This window comes from Polyodon spathula, chromosome 3, assembly GCF_017654505.1.
Source record: "Polyodon spathula isolate WHYD16114869_AA chromosome 3, ASM1765450v1, whole genome shotgun sequence".
Lineage (NCBI taxonomy): Eukaryota > Metazoa > Chordata > Actinopteri > Acipenseriformes > Polyodontidae > Polyodon > Polyodon spathula.
In genome coordinates this window covers 91,056,808-91,082,184 of record NC_054536.1, presented here as the reverse complement: position 1 = coordinate 91,082,184, position 25,377 = coordinate 91,056,808, and the positions used below count along the sequence as shown (strand labels likewise).

The following is a 25,377-nucleotide window of genomic DNA, read 5'->3' as shown; positions in this document are numbered from 1 at the left end:
TTTACAGACCAGCTGATTTAGAGTCATTTAGAGACCAAATGAGGCAGGTTCTTCAATACAACCTAAAATCTTAACTGAAACTCAGTTTAATAAAGCTGCATGATATCAGTAGTCAAACAAGGCCAAATTGGAATTCAGAAAGAAAATTAGAAATTTACCTTCCCGTATGTTAATATTAATGAGGTCATTTGCATTTGGAAGGAGAATTTCTCTCTGAGAGAAAGCTACATGGAAACCCAAATTGCCTGAAAGGTACGACCAAACTAGAGGGAGAAAAAGAGGAGACTAATTTTATTATTCCATGGAATAATCTTGTCCTAATGTAACGAGGACACAGATTTAAAACAACATGTCTTGAATTATATATATATATATATATATATATATATATATATATATATATATATATATATATATATATATATATATATATATTTTTGCGACGCTTGAATAATGTTACAATTAGTGCAATCACATTACTTAATTTATCCTGAAACGTCAAAGGTGAATTAATGAACTTTTGACAAACTGTTGAAAAATGTTTTTGAAATTGTACTTTTATGTCATGATGATTTTCCGAAGACAATCTGACCTATTATCTCTCTTCTCTCTCTCTCTCTCTCTCTCTCTCTCTCTCTCTCTCTCTCTCTCTCTCTCTCTCTATATATATATATATATATATATATATATATATATATATATATATATATATATATATATATATATATATACACACACACACACACACTAATTGTGCACTTCCTGTGCCCCCATACAAATACCCATTTTAACTTTCAAGTGAAGTGGTTGTGCAAAAATACAATCAAGAAATGCTGGGAATAAGAAAAGGCCATTTGGTCAAACAAGGCACGCTGGGCCTAGAGCAGCATCGAGTAACTGTCTTTAGCCTGGCCCCACTGTTTTATCCACTAAATCTTATTCAGCATGTTCAGACTTCCTAACTTCTGTTCTGAATTAGTTCTTGAACTGTCATTAAATACCACCTCTGAACGTGTACAAAATATAATTCTTATGATTCTGTCAGGAACATGTGTCACAAGAGGGGTGGCAAGCTGGTTAACAGCTCTTGACAGAACACTGTTTCACTAGTTTTTATGACCTGCCATTCAAATGTACTCAGACACTCCTGTGCTGTTAGCTGCAAAGTTTTATAACTTCCACTCTGCTGTGTCTCAATGGAGAGCAGGTATTTCATGTTTAGAAATGTGAGATTAATTATTTAAATCATATTTTAAAAATAAGCCTTTAGAAAACAGTATTTAGAAGCAAAGTGGAGCAGTGCAAAATTAGCTCCCAAGAAACACCACTGAAAAGTGGCTTCTTAATGTGGAACAACAGAAAACGTATTTAAAGTGGTCTTCAGCAGAGCCCATACTTTATTTTATTTTTTAAAGTGGCCCTTGATGAAAACCAGGCCTTGAGAACCAACAAACCAACTTGTAAATTGCAACAAATAAAATGTTAGTGCTTTTTTAATTTTTTTTATTATGTCTGTCATTGCACTTAGGCCTATTTTAATTGCAAAAATGTTATTCTACATCTCACTGTCAATGTATCTATTCCTCAACATAAAGTATATCTGTCCAGGCTCCTATTAAAACAAGCAGCTGCTTAGACTTTCAGTGTCATAAGTCTATAAACAAAACACTAGACCAGATAGTGAACTTCAATTTGTGCAAAAGGATTTTCAAAATAGTTTTTGTTTTTGTAGGCATGCATTGTCTGTCTACTGTAAATATCTAAATGTCCTAATATGAAAATAAAACAACAAAAAGAACAACTGTGTGTCAGTTATGGTTACGAATGGCCTGCTTTAACCTATTGAATTACCCTGGTACTTTTCTACATTCACAGACACTGGTGTGAAAACGTGGTGAAGAGGTACATGCAACTCACATTGCACCTGCAAGCTCTGTATTCTTCATGCACCATCAGGATATCTTGGACTCTGAATGTGTCACTCTGCATAAACTAGGCAAGGAGAGTGAATATGATCAGTACCTCCAAGGAACAAGAGGCTCTTTTACGAATCACTGGATCAGAATTGAATTTGCTCTCCAGTGAGAATTTTCAGAAGCTACATTTTACCATGTTGCTGTCTGGTTTGTGAATAATTCATATTTAAATAATTTCAAGTTGTCTATTGTGTCTCTATTGCTTTTGGAATATTCTCCAACGGCCTCCATGCCATCTATCCTGCTTAATTCTTAAACTATTTTTTATGAACTACTATATTTTAGGTTTTCACAAATCTGATTCTTAAACACTTGATCTATAACAGTAAAAAAAAAAAAGAATGACATGTGCCTGTAAATCAACTAATTAAGCATTCTCTTCTGATTCTCAAACTCATTAACTAATTGAACTTACATTTGTAAATGTTGGCCTGATTGAGGTCAACCTTATCGTTTAGTGTGGGTTTACAGAAGTATAAGATGTAGACAGAATTTGTAGACAGACAGTGTGCTAACATGGGCTATTGTGGGCTACAGCTCAACAAATAAAGGACACTAACTGTAAATGGGGCAAATAATCCAACATTTTATATCAGAATCCATATATATGTTTAACAATAGATGAAGAGATATTTACAACACTGACTTAAAACCAACAAGAGGTGTGTGTGTGTTAACAATGCCTGGCTGTACAGGGTCTACTGATTAAGGAACTTCACTAAGTATAATACAACCGAAATCTTAAGGCTAGGTACTTCCGGATCCAATGAACTCCACATTAAAAAAGGAAAACAAGGTTATATTTCCTCACCCAAAGTTGTCTCCTACACATTAGTAGAAATCTGTACAATCACTACTAAAACTAACCTTTTACTTAAAATCTCTTTTTAGTATATCACTTAGAGTCTGGAACTCCAGGCTTTGTGGGTTGTTTTGTGGCACAGTTAGCGCTTGATGCGGGAGTTGTGGGAAACACTGGCTAGAAATCAAGAACTCAAAAACTCTGAATTAGTTGAATGGGTCAGACCACAGCACTGTTAAAGGGTAATATGTGTGTCTGCTAAAACCCCATTATCCAGAAAGCAACACATACACCAGTGCTATGGAAAAGGCATGTTCACAAACATTAATTCAATCAGCCTGTTGTCAAATCTGCAAAACATGGAGGACAAGTTTGCTAATGTTAGATGTGTTTTTATTTTACATTCACTGAAAAGGGTTTCCAGGTGTTTAACAGCATGCACTGTACAAATATCAGAAGAGGATTCTCAATGGCAGAGACACTTTTGATTTTTGCTCTGACCACAAAAGACGGGCAGTAGCTCAGAGGGCGCAATTCCAAACATAAACCACAGTGTTCTCTAAAACTAAAATTGCAGCAAGACAGTTTTTGTTTCCTTTTCAGATCTCCTGAGCAACCCAGCCTTTTACTAGCTTCCAATCTGTACTCCTTTATTTAGTTTATTATATTTTACATTTATTTTATTTTCCTGAAACTGTTGGAAAATTATATAGTAGCAAGTAGTGTGTATGAGAAAACAACAACAAAAAAACCTACATTTTAGTAAAGATGGAATCAGTGTACAAGAACTGAATGTTGACAATCATTTTAGTTTGTTTCCTTTTGAAACATTTCTAAGTAAATGTCCCAACAGCTGCTAGAAATAAGCGGCAGGAAGGCCCTACTGATAGTTTTGTATTACACTTCATTTGTGGTCTTGTGGTAGAGCTAGCCTAATGCTATTATCTTCATATATATATATATATATATATATATATATATATATATATATATATATATATATATATATATATATATATATATATATATTATACCATAAAGTGTACCTTATTTGAGGATGATAGTGTTTTGCATGCTGCTTTAATTAGAATGCTCGTTTTGCATGCTGCTTTAATTAGAATGCTCGTTTTGCATGCTGCTTTAATTAGAACACTAAGAGGCAGCTTAAACTTTTTCTGCACTCTGACTTCAAAGTTGCTATCAGTCCACAGCTTAATGCAATTTGATTTCTAAACATCAGTGGCAGTACAGTTTTAGGATTTTTACATTCTTTGGGTGGGGGGATATCTGGCGTGCAAAGCTCCATGCAAAAAGTATTTAACCCCCCCCCCCCCAACCTTCAAACTTTGATTTCTGTTCATAGTAAGTAAACCCAGTCTGATAGTATAAGAAAAGTTTTTTATTTGTGGTGTTCTGGAATCAAATATTCCCTGCCACTTTGATTTTCGTATACTGTACGCAATCTTGCCCACAACAATGATGACTCATATACTTGCATGAGTACTAAGGGGTTTGAACAGGCTGGAACTAAAAACCCCTACTTAAGATAAAAGTTAAGGTAAGTCAATGCGCTGTTTCAATGTCTTTGTTATCTAAATCACTGCTGTTTTCAATTGTATTTAAAGTAAAACATGAAAAAATGAAGCATTTACTGAGCCAGACGCCTGCTGTCATTGTTAGTCATACAGTCCTGGAGAGGTCGAGTTTGTTACGAGCCTCTCCAGTCTGTCCATTGTAACACATGTGCGCTGAATGCACTGGTCTCTGTTTATTGTTATAATGTCCCCTGGGCTTGAATCGCCACCACTGTCTCAGTTTGTCTTCTGTAGCGCTTACACATTTCTCTGGTGGGTGGTGATTGTGGTCTATTTAATATCATAAATAACAGACTCACTTGAACTTAAAACTGAACAAATAAACGGTAACATGTAAACATAAGAGCTGTCTGTGTTCCATCCTCTCAGATCAGGACTTTACTAAGGGCACTTTTATACCTAGTTCACTTGCAAGTGATTTGAATCGTGGTTCACTTACAAACTAGTTCTTTTCAAGTTTGCTTAGGTTCGTTTCACACCAGAAAAATCCAGGCAAACTTGAGTTTCTTTTAAACTGCAATCAAATCGGTAGGTTTGGTTTACTTGCAGCTTCATCCAGAGTAGAGTTCTTGTGGTTTCACGTTGCACTTTCCAAACACACTTGGCTCGCTTGCTGACTAGAGTGGAGGTTCTCTCTGTAAAAACTTTTTCCATCATGCCCTATATGGGAATAATTTAATTGATGTGGTTGTGCTGTTGTCTGTGTTATTTTGGTTTATTTGGTGGCAAAAAAGTAAAATCATTGCCGAAGAAACAGAACATGCTGAAAGAGTATTTGTCAGAAAAGCACTGTTCTTTTGTAGGAAATGCCAGAGACAATCATGATTATGAAACAGGAGTATTTGTACATTCAACCAACTTCCTAGTCAGCTGTTATTGAGAATTGATAATAATAATAATAATAATAATAATAATAATAATAATAATAATAATAATAATAATAATAATAACAGCTTGTTGTAAATGTTGTACATGTGACTGTGTGGTGAGATACACTAATAATATGGCACAATAATAATAAAGCCAGATGGAATACATGTGCTGAGTTATTATTTAATTGTCATTTCATACTTTTCTTTGCTTGTGACAGTTTTGCTATTATACTTTAAGAACACGCTTACTGTATTTGTAATTAAATCCCAAATACTATTAGCGTAATTTCATTGAATAGCCCTGTGTTGCACCAGTTAGTAAATCAGCCCCATAGTAATTTTTTTGTGATGTGCTTTTGTGTACATGTGACATTATGGTGTTCTAGTCTGGTGCGTATGTGTGTGTTTTTTGCGTTGCGTATGTGCAACATAGAGAAAAACGTTCCTTGGTGCTTGCTGAAGTATGTCACTTCCACGATTTGCTTAGTTGTTGAGCAGTTTGTTTCCAAGTTAACTGGAATATGTTTGGTTTCACATTGCAAAACGTTGAAAGAGTGTACAGAGTCCCCTTCAAAGCGAAATGAGACCACCATTTCAAGTTATCTCAGTTCACTTGGTTTGATACGCATCCTGGTGCAATTACGTGGTTCTCAGACGTATCACTTATCACTCCAAGCGAACCGAACCACACTTCAATCTGCATCAAAGGGTCCAACGAACTAGGTGTGAAAGTGCCCTAACTAACAATGCGCAGGCGAGCTCCAGCACAGTCACCAGTTCCACTCACAACAGTGATCTCAGTGTATTAATGGTCTGTCAGTGAAGAATGAAGAAAAGGGAACTAGTGATGCTCAAGGACAATAATGCACAATCTGAAACGCATAAAAAAAGAAGCAAAATACAAATGACATTGACAAACTGTATGCTAGCAATAATAGAAATTACAAGAATTATGGAACAGTAACATCTATCTATTAATTATCTAATAAAAGTGTTCTGTGGAATAATAACAGTAACATGTATAGCAGCATATTAATTTAAATCTGCACCAAAAACATGAACCCTTTAATTATCAAATATTTTACTGTTATATGATTATACAGCTATAGCCAAAAGTTTTGCATCACCCTATAGAACTAACAAATTGTGCATTTTATTTTTTTCCGTTTGAATTACGTCTCAATCCTAAAATTCTAGGTTCTGTGAAACTGTTGGCCACAGCTGTATATTGTAGATAGAAACCAATAATGGGTCAATTCCTATAATGAGCTGCACATAACGTATCTTAGACTTGCAGCTGCAGTTTTCACTAAAGTCAATGCATTTTAAGCATATTCATGTTTTTAGCCAAGAGAAAATTTTACACCAAAAGGGCTGAGGTACAGTGCGCTCAGCGTGCTCTGCCTGACTTGTTTGTCTAACTATGTCTGACTTATTTAACTCTGACAAACCTCAGGAACATATGTTTATAATTCCAAAGCACAAAGCATTACAATCATTTGGACACCCCTTTGCTTTGTATGAGAATGATAGCCATGAAATTGAAATCTCCAAAGAGCAGATTTTTTTGTTTTTTTTGTTTTAATGCATGAACTTAATACTGGTTTCTGTCAATGTGCTTCCCATGAGAGCCTAACTGAGGGGCTATGTCACCGAACTAGACTTATGTTCTTAAGATTTCACAGAAACAAGTCATGTTGGAGACTTAAAATAAACAAGCTTCAGAAAGCCACTTTTAATGGATTACCAGCCACAAACCTGTTCAATAAACAGTACGTAGCAAAGAAAGTGTCTTGTGATCTTCATACAGTGCATCGTATTGAATTTACTAAAAAAAAAAAAAAAAATGTATCATCAAGAAAAAAAGAAAAAGTGCAAACAATGGGATTACTGGCCAATCTGGTGTCCCTTTTGGATGTCAGAACATGCCATGAAAATGTGTGAATCACAAGTTGCAGGAACACATTATTATTTGTATTTATGGGTAAGTTAAAGCAATGTTCCTGTTCTTAACTTTGTATTGTAGGATGTTAAATTCAGGATACTAGATTATATAAAACTGGCAAAAAGGTTTTAGATGGTGTCAAATCTTCAGACTGAATTTATATTCATTGAAAAAAAAAAAAAACATGAGCTATTTTTCACCAGCTTATAATGTACCCCAAGCTATCATCCCATCCCATGTAATATCTAAAAACTGAATGTCATGAAGTGATGTTTTTTGTAGGAATATGATGTTAAAACTAAGAATGCAGGAATCAGGAATGGAAGAGTCTGAAGTCTGATGCTCCTTGCTTGTAGGATTAGGCTATTAATCACTGTGCTATAGGGCTTTTTTTTTTCTTCCCAAAATGCCTCTTTTTCTTGATTTGGTTTTATGATCAGGGGTGTATGCACAATGTATTTATATTAATATTTTTTTTTTTGAAACTTGCAATACTACAGCTATGGCCAAAAGAATTAACTAATTTTGAGTCACAAAGTCGAACGAAACCTGTTGAATAATGTTAAGTTAACATATTGAATCACATACCACTTTGTAGTTTTGTATATACTTCACGAAAAACTGACAAAAATTGAAAAATGTGACATTTTGAAATCTAACATGAACTACTGTGCTACAATAGAAGGTTTTAAAAGATGAAAACAAGCCACTAGTCAAACAATTAAATAATGCATTTGATTAATCACTACACTGGAAAACCATTGTCAGTAAACAATAAACAATAATGTACTGAGCCAAGGACAGTATTTCAGTTAAACACAAAAATACATACATGTGGCCACTTTGATGTCAAGTTCAAAACTGTGCAGGAAGAGTCCCTAAGTACTTACAGACAAGAGCCTTAATCATGACAAGGGATTTTTTTGTTAACATTATTAAGTTGATATATATTATAATAGCTGGGTTATGTGTATTATTGTCTTTGCAGTTTAAGGTTTCTTTTGTGGATTTCTTAAACCTGGTGATGAAGAAGAAGAAGAAGAAGAAGAAGAAGAAGAAGAAGAAGAAGAAGAAGAAGAAGAAGAAGAAGAAGAAATTCTGTTATCAAATTGGAACAGTGTAATAGCTAACCTGCAGAATGAAATAAGTACACTGCCTTTTTAAAAACCTACAAGATGTATTAGACAGTCCACAGAAACAGCACACAGTAGTTGACAGGGTGAGTTACAGCATGCAGAAAGCAGCCAGAATAAAAAGCCAGTGCATTACACATTGTTGGATCCTGTCCAGGAGCCACCCTGAACAATGTTGACATGTAGCCTCTGTAATCAGTGTTGTGTCGGTGGAAGAGATTCCTGGTGCATTACAAACCTCTACTGGATTTGGAAAGCGCCCTGGTTCTTCGTCGCCTGGGCTGGAGGCTGATGTCGAAGCCCGACTAATTTTAACTTTGCATTTGCAGACCTGCAGCATAATAGCTGTAGGCATGATCCAATGTGCACAAAGGTTTTTAGATCAAAATAAACAGCTGCCTCAAAAGGTGCTAAAAACAATATTATTCATTCTGAAGCACTGTACTTAGAGGTCACTGTCATATTGGAGCTCTTTGCAAAAAGTAAAAAAAAGGGTCTAGTGAGGATATTCAAGTGCATGTGTGTTTGAATATGTGTGTATATGTACAGCATGAGGTAGTGTTCTGCAAATAAAATAAGGTAATACAAGTTCTGTACTCCTATATACAACATACAATGGCACGTATATATTTACCAAGCTTTGAGAGTTATAATTATAGTTCTGGGATTGAATACGTTTTCCTGGTCTCCTATTGGACCCCTATTACATTCATTAAAACCCAAGGACAGTACAACTGGCCGAATCCCACTGTTCCATCCCGTTATTAAGCTCATAAGGAGCTTGTTTAAGGAAAATTCACCTCTTTAATTTAAGTTGGAACAATTCTACATGTTATTTAAACAGAATCCTCGCTGAGCATTCATGGAGTGGTGTGTTTATTCCACTCACGAGGAATAACCCACCCTTTCGAAGCTTGTTGGTCAAACGACTGTACTCCATTAACGTTGCACATGTATAGTATTTTAGACTTGACTGGTTTGTGAATACTGCCACAGCCCAAAGACACCAGAATGCCCCCCTGTGCCAAGTATATAGGCCCTGCTCCTTTATAATTTCTTACAAGTGACACGAACATCTGTGAGAAAAGAATGTGCTTAGTAGAAGCATATAGTACCTAGCGAAAGTAATGATAGGCATCTGTATTACATGTCTCCAATATACTGTTCATTTCGGTGTAAAGAAGACAATGCATGCAGAATTGATGGCCTTTTTGAGAAAGTACCCGTGGATCACATATTAGTTATTTAGTAATCTGGATTGTAGGCTTCGCCTGTAACTGTTCTGCTCTGTCCACGGATATTTTGTGATGGTCCAAAGAGGCAACTTGTTGATTTTAACGATTTAATTTCCCTTTTCTGGCATGTGTATGTATTACTTGCATCCCACACACATCCCTTTGATAATCATTGTATTAGATGTTGAATTACACCGGTGCAGATTTCCTGCATAACTAAATCAAAACCCTCCTTCCTTTTAAATCAAGGAAACATTGCACTGCTAAGCAAGTCATCTAAAAGTCATTCACTTTTTGAATTGTAACCACAAGAGGTGGTAGTTAGCTCTGAAAGAATACTGGTTGGTGTCAAAAGTGAAGTTTTTAAATATTCGCAACTGTCAGGCTCAGACAGTATTACTCTACTGGAGTGGGAACAGTTTATATAAGATATACTGTTGCTTAGCTGCAAACATCAATTACTGTTATCTGTTTCTCCAGAATAGTGTGTGAAATTGTTTAAAAAATCCTGCTGAAGATAAACGATTTTATGGCAGCCACCATTAAATTGATAGCATTATGCTAGGAGTCAATAATAATAAACATAGTAGATGCTTCCATACCATTCAAATGTAATATTAAGATGAAGAAACTGAACTATTGGGGGCTGTGTGATCCAGTGATTAAAGAAATGGGCTTGTAACCAGGAGGTCTCTGGTTCAAATCGCAGCTCAGCCACTGACTCATTGTGTGACCCTGAGCAAGTCATTTAATCTCCCTGTGCTCTGTCTTTTGGGTGAGACGTTCTTGAAAGTGACTCTGCAACTGATGCATAGTTCACACACCCTAGTCTTGTATCTTGTAAAGTGCTTTGTGACATTGGTCCACTATGAAAGGCTCTATATAAAGATTATTATTATTATAATATGAAATTGCCACCTGAAATGGTTTATGAAATATTAGCTGCGACAGACGAGGCAGATTTACAAACTTCACAGGGATACTTAATTAAGAAAAAAAAGTTTCATTACCCTACTGCAAATGTGGGGAAAATAATGTTTAAAAAGGTGTTTTTTTTTACTACCTAAAACACATTATATACATTGATTGTGGATTTCAAAACAAGAATTGTTGCCATGTTTTTCAGGAAACTCGTCTTCCCTTCGTGACTCATTGAGCTGTCCCTTAGCTAACTGGCAGCTCACTTTAAAGCAGCGGAAACATTAATATTATTGCGCAGGGAAAGAGTTTTGTGCCATGATCTGGCTAACCTTGATTTACTATCAAGGGTCTGAAAAACATTAGCCAAATTAATAGACAGTAACAACGGCAGTTTTGACATTTTTTATGATGAAAAACAAAATTAAAAACATACACAATACATATTCCTCTTTCTAGCATTTCCTGTCCAGGAAAACAATTTAATTCTCAGATTTTATTACCTAATTTGTCGAAATATTGGTAAACATGCCATTTTGTTAAAGCGTTATATCTTATCTTTAACTTCAATGGGATTGTTACTCAGCATTTAGCACCACCTGGTGAACATATATTGTAATTGAGCTCATATTTTTTTATAGACATTTTGAAGGTTTTTCTTTAAAGGAAATCCAAACTCAAACTAATGTACACCATCACAGAACACTACCATATGCACCTGACATTAGTCTGACCTGACAGCCTTCAGAAAAATACTGGTATGATCACAGATAACTGATATAATTGACACCAGTAAAGCCTGCTTACCCATGTATTGACCTGCAAAAAAAGAAAGTAGGCCCTGTGCAGTACCTAGCAGGGCTAATCTAACAGGCCTGCAGGGAAGAACCTGGCTGGGCTACATACAATACAATTCCAGGAACAGCAACACAATTTGAATTGTTCACATCAGAATTAAAAATGTGTTTCTCTTGTAGCTGCATAATCTATCTGATTCCGATAGCGACAGGTTGTCTTTAATATCCAGGAGGACTAAGTAAACATCCTTTCTTGTGGACTTTACTAATGAATAAGTAGTGATGATTGTTGACTCGGATTCTGGGTGGTATTATGAATAACAGATTTTTTTTTTTTTTTACCCCAGCATTCATTCAGTCTTTTTCATGGAAGAGGCACAAAGGGGTCAAGATTACACATTGAGCAGGTAGCTGAGCTGTGTTTTGAACACAGGATTTAATAGTTCACAGTACTTTGTTCCAATTCAAGATCACAATACCCCCAGCTTATTATTAGACCACATCATTGCATTTGTACGTTATGCTCAAATAGGAGAAGCAATCATTTATTTACTGTTTGGGCCTATTGACCTGGTCACAGTTTGAAAGTGGGATTTGTATAGTATTTCATTTACACATTAAAAGGCAGCGTTTCCTAGCTAAAGCTGAGGCCTAGGATAATCAGAGACCCTGGTTTTGATTTTCAAATTAGACACTGACTTAGTGTAAGCCCCTAGCCCTTTACGCCATTCGACTCCCATTTTCTTTTAAAACAAGACAGGAACAGCAGCATTCTGACTGAAATGACTATAAGAGGAGGCTTAACATCTCCCAAAGGCTGAGGCAGTCACACTGACACTAGATCTACAACTGTATAATTCACTGTCTCTAAACAACTTTAACCAATACTTAAAAAGAAAATAAAAAAGACTTGAACTCTTCTCATAATTACAGGCTGTAAAAGTGTGTGGTAGATAAAGAGTGCCTAAGGCAGAATCCTGCTCCCAGTATCAGTAAGTGAGCCCTTGCTGGTACATGTCAGTGCTGTCTTCCAGTAACAAAAGATAACACATTCCCCCATTAACCAAATTCTATTAATGAGGCTGTAATCCTGTGGCAGTTTATTTCAGTTTTTAAATCTTAAAGGAGATTTCTTCCAATGATTCTGTTTCTTTGACTGGCCCAGACAAGAAGTGTTACAAGGTTATCTCTTTTCCAGACTGACAGGCTATTTATTACAAAGCCAATGATTCTCCCCTCTTGTTTGAAGGTCATTCTAAGACATGTGAAGCAAGGCAAACATATAGAATAAAAAAGGAGCCCAGTCTGTAAGAAGAACTGCACAAAGAACGCATTGCCAGGACTAACTTGTAAGAAAGGCTTTGGTTATAACAGCTTCCTGTTTAAATAAAGTTTATGAACCTGCCAAAAAGTAAGAGGTCAACGTTATGATTTTTGTAAAACCCTTCTTATAAAAGAAAAGAAAACTACCCTGGGGAGACACTCCAGCCCTTTCTAGTAAAAAAACAAAAAAGCAGAGGGATTCTTTTGCAGTGAGAACTTTACACATACTAGTACGTACTTCTCCTATGCTCCTATGCCACCAAGTGGCACCAAATCCTAGTTAGAAATGCAGGTGTATTGCATACATTCATATCAAGCAAGAAACACACTTTTAGAAAGTCAGTTGTTGATTTTAAACAGCTACATGTCAGACTCAAATGGGATGATAAAAAAGAATTAGAGAGCCATACTATAGGTAGACACAAATATTAACACCTGTATGAAAGTCAATACTATTTTTCACATGCTTTGTGCTGTAGAAATAAAATGGCCATCAGCTAAAAAAACATCCTCATTTGACTCTAAACGAACAAAACATAAAGATGTTTTAAACTCAGGGAAATGTATATCGCAGTAATCTAGATGTGGGGCTGCACTTGCAACCTGTGAATTACATCTTGGTGCACCTGCAACCTAGTGACATCACAAAGTAAAAGCAACCTATCACCCTTCAGACTGCCCCATGCAAGGCACTATCACTTGTACTTTAGGAGGATCCTCCTGGCAACTGTCTTTAAACCTTGAAATCTTAGCAAACCAGGGCTGACGCCTCTTACCCGATCTGTCTGTTTGTCGAAGGTGCTTGTGTGATGACCGAACTGGACTGTGGGGATGGCATGGCTTGCTGAATCACAATGCTGGTGTCGTGGTTTGTCATCCTTGTGTGGGGGGGCTGGTGCGAGGATGGTCCTGCTGAGCTGTGCATCGAAATGTTCTAGAAAAGCAGAAAAACCAAGAACACGAAGGACACAATTCAGTGATTACAAATGAGCCCATCACAAAATATAAAAAAAGTTTATGAATTAATTAAGTAATTAAAGGATGTCATCACTGACGAATGTTGAAATATCACTTCAGAGCAGTGGAAGTGGAGTTGCTACATTGTATCCGCCCTGTCATGGTTACCCATGGTGCCCCTACAGCACATGGTTACCCATGGGGCCCCTATAGCATGCATTTGTATATTCCCTGTATGTGTTTTCTGTTCCACCATCAATGTCTGAGGAGTGGCAGCACAGAATGTGGAAAGTATTTGTGAAATGTTACCTACGGTAAGTCAGTGAAGCAGCTACTGTACAATGGCACACTGTTCTTCTCCTGTTTCCCCTCTCAATTTTAGCCTAAGAAGGGTCTTAACAATTCTGTTAGTGTCAATTGGAGGGGTCTCTCAACTGGACACTTGTAATAATGCTGAAACATTAGTACAGTCATGTCTAAAACTCACCTTGCCTGACTTCTATCTATCCACACTACACACTGAATATAATTAATCTTTCCACTTTGAAATGGTGAATGTGAATGCATGATAGTAATCACATGGTTTGTATTTATCTTGCATTATTTATTTATTTATTTATTTAACTAACATGTTCAACTTAATAATTACATTGAAAGAATACATTAATTTGATAAAGACAATTGTATTTACCACAAGCATGCTCAATGAATGAACTTTTTTTTTTCTCACAAATTTGAATTACTATTCATAAATACAAATAGCTGGTATTAAAAGTTAACTGGTTCTCAGTGAAGGGCCTCTTATTCAGTATGTGCTCTTACAGCTGTGGTTTACTTCATTTGATCCTTTTGACTCTAGGGGGTTCCCACAAGCTCCAAACTCTTGAGTTCTGTAAGATATCAGGCTTCAGGCCCTGGTATTGTTTAGTCATAAGCATTAAGTGAGATAAAAGGGTTATGAACAGCAGGCCCCTGATATTTCCTGTCTACCAGCAGCACTCAACAGTAAATAATCATACGAAATGTCGATAGCCCCAGTCAAGGCCTCAAAGACTTCAGCAGTAACATTCCTTACAGGTCTACTGATGCTAACTGTCCACCTGTGCTCTCTGCAAGTGCAGTACAGATCGCAGAGTAAGAAAAGGTGAAACTCAAGCAGCAGTTTCAAAACCCTTCTGCTTTCCTGTAGTACACAAACTAAAACTATGGCCAGTTACAGTGTCTGGACAGGTAAAATGCACCAGAAATGATGGCTAAAATGTATCTTTTTCAATACATTTTTAATAGGTGTAAATGCCCCCCTTCGTCACAGTAACAGCAAATGGACTGCAATGTACCAGATATCTTACTAACAAGTGCTACGATTTTAAAATAACTGGTTTTAACAATGTGTACAAAGACAGTTAAAGCTGACAGTAACATGTGTTTGTTGGTTTGTCTCACTCTTAAGGACTTTTGAATCGGTTGGATTGAGGGTCATGTTTTCTAGTATGGGGTCACTTCAATCAGAGTAAGACTAACAGATCTAGATATAGATTTAGACTGTCGGAGAGGTGTAGCCCTTACACCTGCAACAACAGGTTATCTAGCAGTGTGTCTAGTCAAACTAAATGTAGCCTGTGTTGTTTGAATAGACTGTTATGTTTGGCCAGGCATTGCTCTACAACCTAGCAATTACAAGTCACTGCTTGCAAGTCTGCTGCTCACCACACACAAAAGTATAATAACAGAGACACAGAAGACTTGTTACAGGCGTTGTGCCTTAAAAGCGTGCTAACCAAACTTTTGAAATCTATTTCTCACATCTTATTAGCATCAGCAGCATTGCATCTGGTCCCCCTTTTCTTCCAACACATGAAAAAGGAGAATGAGTGCTGTGAACACTATTAAGACATCAGACCATTTCAACCTGTGTTAATTTACTTTAATAATCTTTTTTTTCCCCATCAGAGCCAGCCACAGCACTATGTGATGGACAATGTCTCTGACAGGAGATATCTTTCTCTGTCTCATTCATCTGTCCATAGGGTTAAGTTGCATTTCAGCTGGAAAGTGCATTTCTCAGGTAAGCAGTCTCAATTCAAATAACGTCCAGGTACGTTCTAAACGCTGCTGTGATGCTGCTGCAGTTCACCAGCATCCGGTATCCAGTGACACCGGCGGTGAACACGGAGCAAATATAAACCACGGCAAGTGTTTTAGATACTTAATGCTCAGCTCAGTGCAAACCTAAAACCCGTTGACTGTAGGTGAAGCTGTAGAACCTGATCCCTCAGTGTTGCTTACCAGGGTCAGGTCTGGTTACAGGGTCCGTCTCACTCTCTGACTACTGGTGCTGTTTAGCCTATATATAAATAATTTATTTACACCTACATCAGTTACTCATGTCGGTCTACTGTCCCTCATAAGCTTTAACTGTTTATTTTTGGGGTGGTGGTATATCACTGTCAAAACTAAACTGCCCCTGAAACATTAACCATTAACTAATCAGACTGACAATGATAAGGCAGAAGGTGAACGCTATTCCTTTGTGGTATGCCATGTATCTTCTGTATCTTACTCTGTGCTGATATCATTGTAATCATTTACAGTATTTCCAGTTACCTACCCTTTTATTGTCCTCCTCTTCCTGTGCCTTTCTGAACTCCTGCTCAATGGAGCAGTCCAGTTCATTGAAGATCCCCACTTCTTCACAATTCTTCAGAAAGCGTGTCGGCGTAGGTGTCTGGTCTGGAATGAGTTGATAATAATTTAATAAACCTGCTGTCTACATCTGTCATTTAAGAAGCTGGTGTGTTGTTCAATGCATTAGGAAACAAAACCCCTCCTGGCCACAATAATAACACTATATTACGCCCCCTACTACCCCCCCCCCCAATCACCCTGTCATTTAAGAAGAAATGGTTTTGTTAACATTATGACATTTTATTTAGGAAAAAACCCCCTCCTGCTGTTATCCCAAACCAATTGTGATACGACCCCCCGAATAATAATGTGAGGAACCAGATGGCCACCTTATTACTCATATTAGTAAAAAAAACGCCCCAACCCCCCCCCCCCACCCCCACCCCCCACATTCACAAAAGAATATGTTAATACTGAATTAACATCACTTTCACATTTTACCATGGTGTTATAGTACCTACACCAGAATATATTGCTTGTTACCAAGTGTGACAGAGCAGAGGCTCTGCACATGGACGTGCACACGCGTGTGAGTTTTGTGAAGGAAGCTGGAAACAAGATGGCCACCTTTGCACAGCACCAGGGCATTGTTTAATTGTTTAATTGTTTGATTCTTGGAATAATTCAGTGATTGAAGTTTGAATGGAAAAGTGTGGAATGTGGCCAGGTGGTGACTGGACAATTGATGGAATCAATTAAGCTCCTAGCCACATGGTATGAAAAGGGAACAAAGGAGTGTTTATTGGGTGAGAGTCTGTTAGAGACAGTTCAGTGAAGATGTGTGACCCAGACCCCGACCCCAACCTAGACCGCGACCCAGACCCAGACCCCGACCCAGACCCCGACCCCAACCCAGACCGCGACCCAGACCCAGACCCCGACCCAGACCCCGACCCCAACCCAGACCGCGACCCAGACCCAGACCCCAACCCCGACCCAGAACCAGACCCCGACCCAGAGCCCGACCCAGACCCAGACCCCACATTGCATTTCAACTCTGCCCTACCATAAACCTAAATCACACAGGTAGAGATCACCACAATAATTTTACTAGCCAAACCAGACCCCAGTGAAAGCCTAGTGCAAGACATGAATCATACTGAACAGAGTATTCAAGTTTGAGAAAAGCAAACACGAAAGACAATCTGTGCCATGGATACACACATTTACATGGTATCACATAGGCCCAACACTCAGTCACTGAGTGGTTACCATTCTAACACCAGCTAAGTCCCCATCACCCTCTAAACAACACTATCCTTGGGGCAATATAAAGTTTCAGATTCAGGAAAGATCTGCTTATTAAAGCAAAGTGTATCTTCATGTGTCCATTGGCTGTCAGTCATGTAGAATGAACAGAGACAAGCCTGTGCAGGCTTTCCCCCAGAGCATTCCTCATTACAAGTGCAGAGATGTCAGAAATATGTATTACTTAAGACCCGAGATTCAGAAGTGGCAATGAAAACACTTTTAATGCATACAAGCAGAGACGTTGAACTGGAGGCCCGTGAAAACGATACCTTCTGGTGTAAGTCACTTTTGATACAACAATATAGGAGGGATTGTGACCCCCACAATGTCAGCTGTGCCCCTTTAATTTGGTTTTGCCTTAAAATAATATACCCCAATCTTCACATATTGAAAGCGCCTCATAGTGGGTGCAGCGCACCCCACGTCAAAGAAATCCAAGAGCTCGTGGTTGTTATATCAGGGAATTTGATATCGTCTTCCAAAGTGAATAAATATTAGAAGAGCATCAAATCACAGCTGTTATTATTCTGTATAACTGATCGCACAGATCCCAAGCTGTCCTTATAAAAACAATCTCTGCAAATGTCCAGTCTGTACAGAGGATAAGATCAGAGTTGTGTCTAGTCTCAATTATATTATGACTATGTTTCACAATCCTTTCATAAACTGCTGTGACACATTAGTAGACATAACTAGTATAATAGCTCACACTAACTAACTAACTAACTAACTAACTAACTAACTTTACTGCCCGGTTATGTCTGAGCTTTGTTGTGTTACTTTATTGTTTTAAACAGGTTAGATTAAAAGGAAGCACAGGACAAAGCTTCCCACAGAGATTAAACGACCAGAGCAGTCGATAGAGGAAAGTCGGACCCACCAGACGTAATGACTGCAGGAATACTGAGCCTCATGAAAATGAATTAGCAAGCATGTGACAGAACCCAAATGCTATTTTGTTTGTGCTTATTTTTTCTCTTCACCGACGATGCTAGAAAACTATTTCTGTGTGACTACCAACCAGTGTGCTCTACCTGCCAGTCTACAGAGGCACTCTCACAGAATGACAGGTGCATAACACTCTGTTTGGTTTTGCATGTCTGTGTTGTGACTGACAAAAATGGTCCCAACAGTTTTTTTTTTGTTTGTTTTTTTTAATGATGTTCTGTTACCATCGTGGAGAGACTTCTGAATCCTACAGTGTTTTTTTTTGTTTGTTTGTTTGTTTGGTTTAAGAATTCTATCATCCAAACTACTAAACAGTTAATAGTGCTAAATTTAGAAATAATAAAACAAACTTTCATAAATTATCTGATGTTTCGACTTGAAGAAGTATTGTCTTTACAATTGCTAACTTGCCACCATGTTAACACCTATGTGTAAGCAAATTAGTTTTAAGGCCAAAGGTAGATACAGCTAATTAGAGAGATACAATACATTTAAAAAATCCCCTTAAAAAAACCACAAGACGACTTTGTTAAGCGCACTGTAAAATACCTAGCGCAGCCTGAAAACTTTGGCTTGTAAGTGCAAACTTGTTCAAAGTTCCCTGAATGATTAATGTGTTTTTCAAGGTGTTCCCCCTTTACAAAAATAAAAAAAGGCTCTTTGGCCACATGTACAGTATATGTCAAAAAAAAAAGATATAGTTTGTAAATAAATCTTTTCTGTGAGCATTGGTGGTATCATCAAAGCTGCACTGCCTGTAGTTTCTTACCTGATAGCATATTATCGTTTTTTATTGATGGAAACTTCAAAGTCATTTCATGCTTGTGCCTGTGAATCATCAGATGATCCTCAGTGGGAAAACGCTGTCAGGCACAAAAAAGCTGGCATTAGTGTACAAGTTAGAAATGTGCGGAGAAAACCAGAGCCCTACATTCCAGCTTGTTTCACAGACTGCAGAGTAGAGGGTTCACCCTGGACTAACTAAACTCTGAATAACATCTTATCTGTAATATATATATATATTATATATATATATATATATATATATATATATATTATATATAAGTAATTGAATCACTTTCCTATGTCATTAAGAAGTGAAAAGACAGGATACTGTAATTCTTCCATTATGTCTTTATAAGACTTGTTATAGTTTATACAAATCTTGAGCGATATATTCTGGACACTGTATATAATAATTAACCTGTATATTATATTGCAACATTAATATATTATAGATATATATATATAATATAATTTATATATATATATATATATAATATATATTATATATATATATATATATATATTAATTAACTGGTGTCTAATATTGCAATGCAATATAATCACAGGTTATATTCATATTCCTGTATTGTGTGTAACTGAAAAAGGACACAACAAACTGCAGTTGTTCATATCTTATTTTAGCCAATGCACAACAGCTGGTGCAAGACCTCCAATATAAAAAATACAGATTTTACCATACTCCTAAATTATAATGTATGGTATTTTTGGGATCTTGGTTTAAATACGAATGTTTCATTACATGTAATTACTCATTACATGTTTCAATCCAAGCAGGCTAAATGTGTTCAAATAAGACAGTGAGATTTCACTTTTAATGAGCAAACTGTATCTCTTTACAGCTACATGTCAAAATAAATGCTTTTAAATTTGCTTATATAACACACAAGCCAAGGACAGTAACAAAGGTCTACAACAAGATAAGGTTCCTGTTCTATAACGAACCATATGGTTTCAAAATCGGAACAGTTTGTTTTGTTTAAGTTCTAAAAAGAACCATTCCTTTACACGGAACAGCAATGGGTTCTAAAAAAAGGGGTCCCATATTAAACTAAAGGGTTATTAAACTAGGGGTTCCTTTACTTAATTCTTCATATTCTGAACCCCTAATCAGAAGTCAAATTCCCTTTTAAACCTGATTATATAGAACCCTGTGTTTTTCAGTATATTACAAGGATTCATTACAGCCATAGTGTTCTATACAGAACAGCCAAGCCTCATCGAGTCTATCAGCATATTATCAATGTTCACTTTGTACATATTTGGAAGATCAGTAATTTGGATTTGCTGCAGGCCAAAATACATTATGTATTAAATGTGTGGTTATTGTTTTTAAATTAACAGTTTAAAAAAAAAAAAAATTATGAACAGAAGTGATGTTTCAATATACTGTGCTTAAGTTAAGCTGACATACTGTTTACACTAAAATAATGGTAATGGCAATTTTCAGTACCGAATGCTTCATATCGTGTAGTGGTACCAGCTTGCTGAAATGGACAATTCCTTGTTCTGTAATTATGACTGGGTAAAGTTGATCACAGTTCTGGCTTTAGCAAAGAAGGCTCAATAAAAGTCAATTTCAACCGTACAACCTCTCAAACCTTCCCATCCGAGAGCTAGGCTCGATTGCGATTATAACATTGTGAACACAACACAGAAATAGACATGGCTGTTAGCAGTTTTTCATAGTACTAATACCATAAAAACAGCAACTGTGTTAAAAAGTTATGGGAAAACAATATATCTACTACAGTATTCTCAACTCAGTTAGAGCATACTACATTATTCTCAACCCAATTTCTGTCGAGCAATGTTGTTTTTCTGTTTTTTCCATTATAGTTCTGGTGGCTGGTTAAATACTATTATTCACATCATGACTGGCAGCTGTGAACAGCAAAGCCTGATATATACCCTCGGGTCAGAAAAACAGGCTTCAGACTGCTCCTAACTTGACAGAGACAGAAGTCATGTGGAAACACTGTCTCAATAAGCAAATTTTTTTTCTGATTCATGAAAGGAATAATGCACAGTAATTTTTTTTTTTTTTAAAAAGCGTGTTTTGCCATACCACATTTAGTAACTTCTACATTCTGCTTTTAAAGTTTGTCAGTACATCACATCATATGTGTCTTCTGGCAACACTTCCATATTACATCCAGTATGTTAATATATTACTGAGATGCATTTAAGTAAGAGTTAAATGTACGACATGCTGCTATGTATTCATGAGAGCAGATAAGACCTCACAAAATGTTACTTCATTCATAATATTTTTTTTCTTACGAACAATCATACATACATGTTTTAACAGCTGTCAGAAGTATATGTTTAAAGTATTAACGCCACACACATATAAATATCTCCTGTTTTATTATGTCAGTGCTATAATTAACCAAAAAGTTGTTTTAATTTGCTGCACAAAAATATGGTTTTAGTTATCCTCCAGTAAATATACAGGTCTTGTGATTCTAACTGTGGGTATACATGAAATAGTGAAAATTAACTTGAAAATAAGTCTGCTGTGCTACTTTAACAAATGTGTATCATTCTTTACATCAATGATAAAAGGCCCAGAGAAAACACAAAACCTTTTAACATTTTTTTGCACTTCATCAACGTACATGCCATTTCTCCTCATCACTCCTTCTTATCATCAAGTTATATATTATTACATTGTTTCCATTACACTCACCTGGGAACAGCCCGGGGCATTGCAAACAAATGGCCTTTCTTGCTCCAAATTCATCACTGACACTTCATAAAGCTAAATACAAGAGGGGAGAAAAAAGATCATGAGTAATCCTTAAGGCACAATTCTACAAACACCCATTGTCTCTCACGGTGAGAATAAAGTGGGAAGGGCCACTGTACTCTGAGTGCTGGGACTTCCCAAACACAACTTTGTGAAAATAAGAACAGGCTTGGATTCACTCACTTAAAACAGCAGGGAAACGATGTGCAGTCATCAAGATGTGCAATAAACATTAACCACACAGCGCCTGTCAATAGCATATGATATATATGAAGGGGCTGTATTTGAATCATTGCAAATCCAAATGGAATTTTATCTCATACCAAACTAGTAGGTGTAAACATATTCCTGAAATCCTTTAAGTGGATTCAAGAACGTGTTTCAAGCTGTACCATTCTGTCACCCACTGACTGTCTCAGCTTATATTGTATTTAGGAAAGCCACATTCAGGCTTCATATAATTACTGGCATGTTATCACAAACACCTTTTAGGGCTTGCACACTACATTTTCTTTTCAGTAGTACTGAAAGTTTTGAAGTAGTAATAGTATAAGTAGATTTTAAGTGCTACTGCATGCATTTATATTTAATTGTGCATTGCTTGTTTTACATTATTATGTATTATTATTTACCTAATCAAGGTGCATTTTTCCACATTATTATTATTATTATTATTATATTATTATTATTATTTATATTATTATTATTATTATAACACAGCGCACATCACCCATGGGTAGAGGCAGTCCAAATCTCCAGGAAAATCTGCAAAAAACTGCAGAAGTTTTAGTGCCCTGTCCAGGCAGTACTGTCTTAGCCTGGCTTTCAAACACTCTCATTAAAAAATATGTGCTGCTACAGCGGAATTGTTTTTTGTTGAAGAGATTATTAGTAACTACAAAATTATATTTGGAAGTCAAGGAGCAAAACGACCAATCAAGGAGAGACATCATTTGGAAATCAATATGACAGACATGCTGTCTGTCAAACCCAAAGAACTGTGTAAACCAAAAAAAAAAAAAAAAAAAAAGATGGACTGACTTAAAGCAAAAAACGAAAGAAACATTTGCATTGGCAAAAAAAATCTGCTGGGCGGTGGACTGCCTCTGGATACGTATTCAACCCCTCTGGAAATAAAAGTTCAATCAACTGTAAACATGGAAAACATCAAAGGAATTGAGGGAACAGACATGGCATTCAGTCCTCGGACAGTCGCTATGGTACAGTATGTACTGTATCTGAGCAATATGTTTAAATAGACTGTGTAATTTTTTTAATTTTTTTTATAAAATTCATATCTATACATTGGGTGGGTGAGTATTTGCAATATGGGAAAGAAATATGATTATAATATGTAACCATATATTGCATGTCATGAGTCCAGTTACATGCAACCTCATTTTTTACATCTATAGCTACACGTTTTTTTTTTTTTTTTTTTTTTTTTTTTTTTATCACATTATAGAATTAGCTCATTTTGCTTTATAAAGTAGAATGAAATTAGTTGTATAATGTTACATTAACAAATTGAATTACATACCGTTTTATAGTTGCTCATAAACTTAACAAAAAACTGACAAAAAATGAAAAATTTGACATTACTAAATCTAACATGTCATGTTTTACTACTGTTATGGCTTCTGGTAGATGTTTACAATGTCAGTTTGTAGTTTCTTTGAATGTATGAGTTAAAAAAAAAAAAAGATCTAAATTATGTTCATATTGTTTATTTTTATTTTTATTATGTCTGAATCCTGAAATTCTAGCTGATGTAAAACTTAGCTGTATGCAAAATAAAAAAGTAATAAATTACACCCTTAATGTAGCCTGTTTATGTCATCATATGTACAGTTTTACACGGGTAGACTACTTAGCTAATTAACAAATCCACTCATTGTTTGGTCATTGATTCAGACTTTACCAAATTAATCTCTCACTGCAACATCAACAGAATCATTTATGTGAAAGGCCAATCTGATATCTGGACCAAACATTTCAATCGGGTTGGTTCATATTCCTACAGGATATTTTTACATATGATTGTGTATTTTGACTCTTAATAATTATAATAATTGGAATAATAAATAAAATACAATAAATTAAAAAGCCAGCAAAATTACAGACATGCAACACTATAACCACTACTTAAACTTGCTTATAAAACATTAGCCTTGACAGGCATTGCATATGATCGTCTGGCAATAGATTTTAATTCAGGTCTAAACTGCTCATATAATTCTGATATTACCTGCTGTGTGTGGTGAAACCTTTTAGCAAACATGTAATCTGGGAAACTGGGAAATGTATTTAGGGTCTGGCATGGGGCGGACAGGATTTCCCCTTGCCTAATTCTTACTCTCTGATGCTTTCATTGTAATGGCAGACATGTCCCTACTACTTCTGTGTATAAGAATGCTGTTAATACCTTCTCCTGGTTTTAATAATGCTCCATTGAGAAGGTGCTAAAAAGTGTCCTACACTTTTGTGGATTGCATGGATTATATTTATATTTATACAGGAACTCCCAAATGAGTTCACAAAGTGTTTAGGAAAAGGTGTCAATAGCACTAACTCAATCACAGAGACTGGTATTTGCGAGTTCGATTACTAGCTGAAGAAGGGTATTAGCATGAATATTGAGACTGAAATAGTACTAACGCCAAAAAAAACATTCTGTGAATCTGGCCCTATGACCCTGTGACAGGGAGACCCTGTCGCTGGTTCTTGAGTGCATGTGTGCCTTTATGGAAACAGCTGGGAAGCGCAACAGGAGTCTTGTTTTGGTTTCAATATACCTAGGAAAGGACAATCCTATTATATGGTTAATTGGGCTTAGTTGAATATACTGTATCAATTGGAAAACCATGCGATTAATTGAGGTACTTACACAGGTAAACAGTCCCTTTCGGCTCATAATTATTTGAATATGTAGCCCTGAGTGTTCGCTACTTTGTAAAAACTATCACCTTGTGCTGGTAATGACATATCTGGATATTTGCCTAGGCTCCAAGCCTGTGTATGCTGTTCTGCCTCTGGCCTTACATATTCCAAGGTAAAATACCACGTGCAATTTTGAAAGAAACACCTGTTATGACACATATATCTGGTACCAACAGTACTATTTTAAAGATACCTCTCAGTTTGGATGATCTTTTGGTGTTCAGTACATGTTTGGCTTTAAAAGTTATTTAATACTAACAATGTCTTCCAGGTAAAAGCATGACAGACATTAGGGGAAGCAGCTGGTTGGTTAATGACAGCAAAGAAGACCAAGGAAGTGTAAGACTACCAGAGACCAGGTCTTACAAACAGAGCTTTCTTTATGCTACGATATTATTCTCTAAATTACATTTGAAAATAAAATGTGTTTCTTTTAAAATGTTA

The 25,377-nt window shown here is 36.3% G+C and overlaps 1 protein-coding gene across 2 annotated transcripts in view; it reads right to left on the bottom strand.

Moving 5' to 3' along the window:
• The window catches only part of LOC121313641 (cyclic AMP-responsive element-binding protein 5-like), a 117,443-nt gene that overhangs the window by 72,031 nt on the left and 20,035 nt on the right, over positions 1 to 25,377 (bottom strand). For both annotated transcript variants that reach the window (XM_041246379.1, XM_041246380.1), the window contains exons 2-5: positions 21,934 to 22,005; positions 19,207 to 19,300; positions 16,162 to 16,283; positions 13,373 to 13,530 (exon numbers count right to left, since the gene is read on the bottom strand). In XM_041246379.1, coding sequence (XP_041102313.1) covers positions 13,373 to 13,530; positions 16,162 to 16,283; positions 19,207 to 19,300; positions 21,934 to 21,987 — 428 coding nt within the window. In that variant the 5' untranslated portion in view covers positions 21,988 to 22,005. The remainder of the gene's footprint in view (positions 1 to 13,372; positions 13,531 to 16,161; positions 16,284 to 19,206; positions 19,301 to 21,933; positions 22,006 to 25,377) is intronic.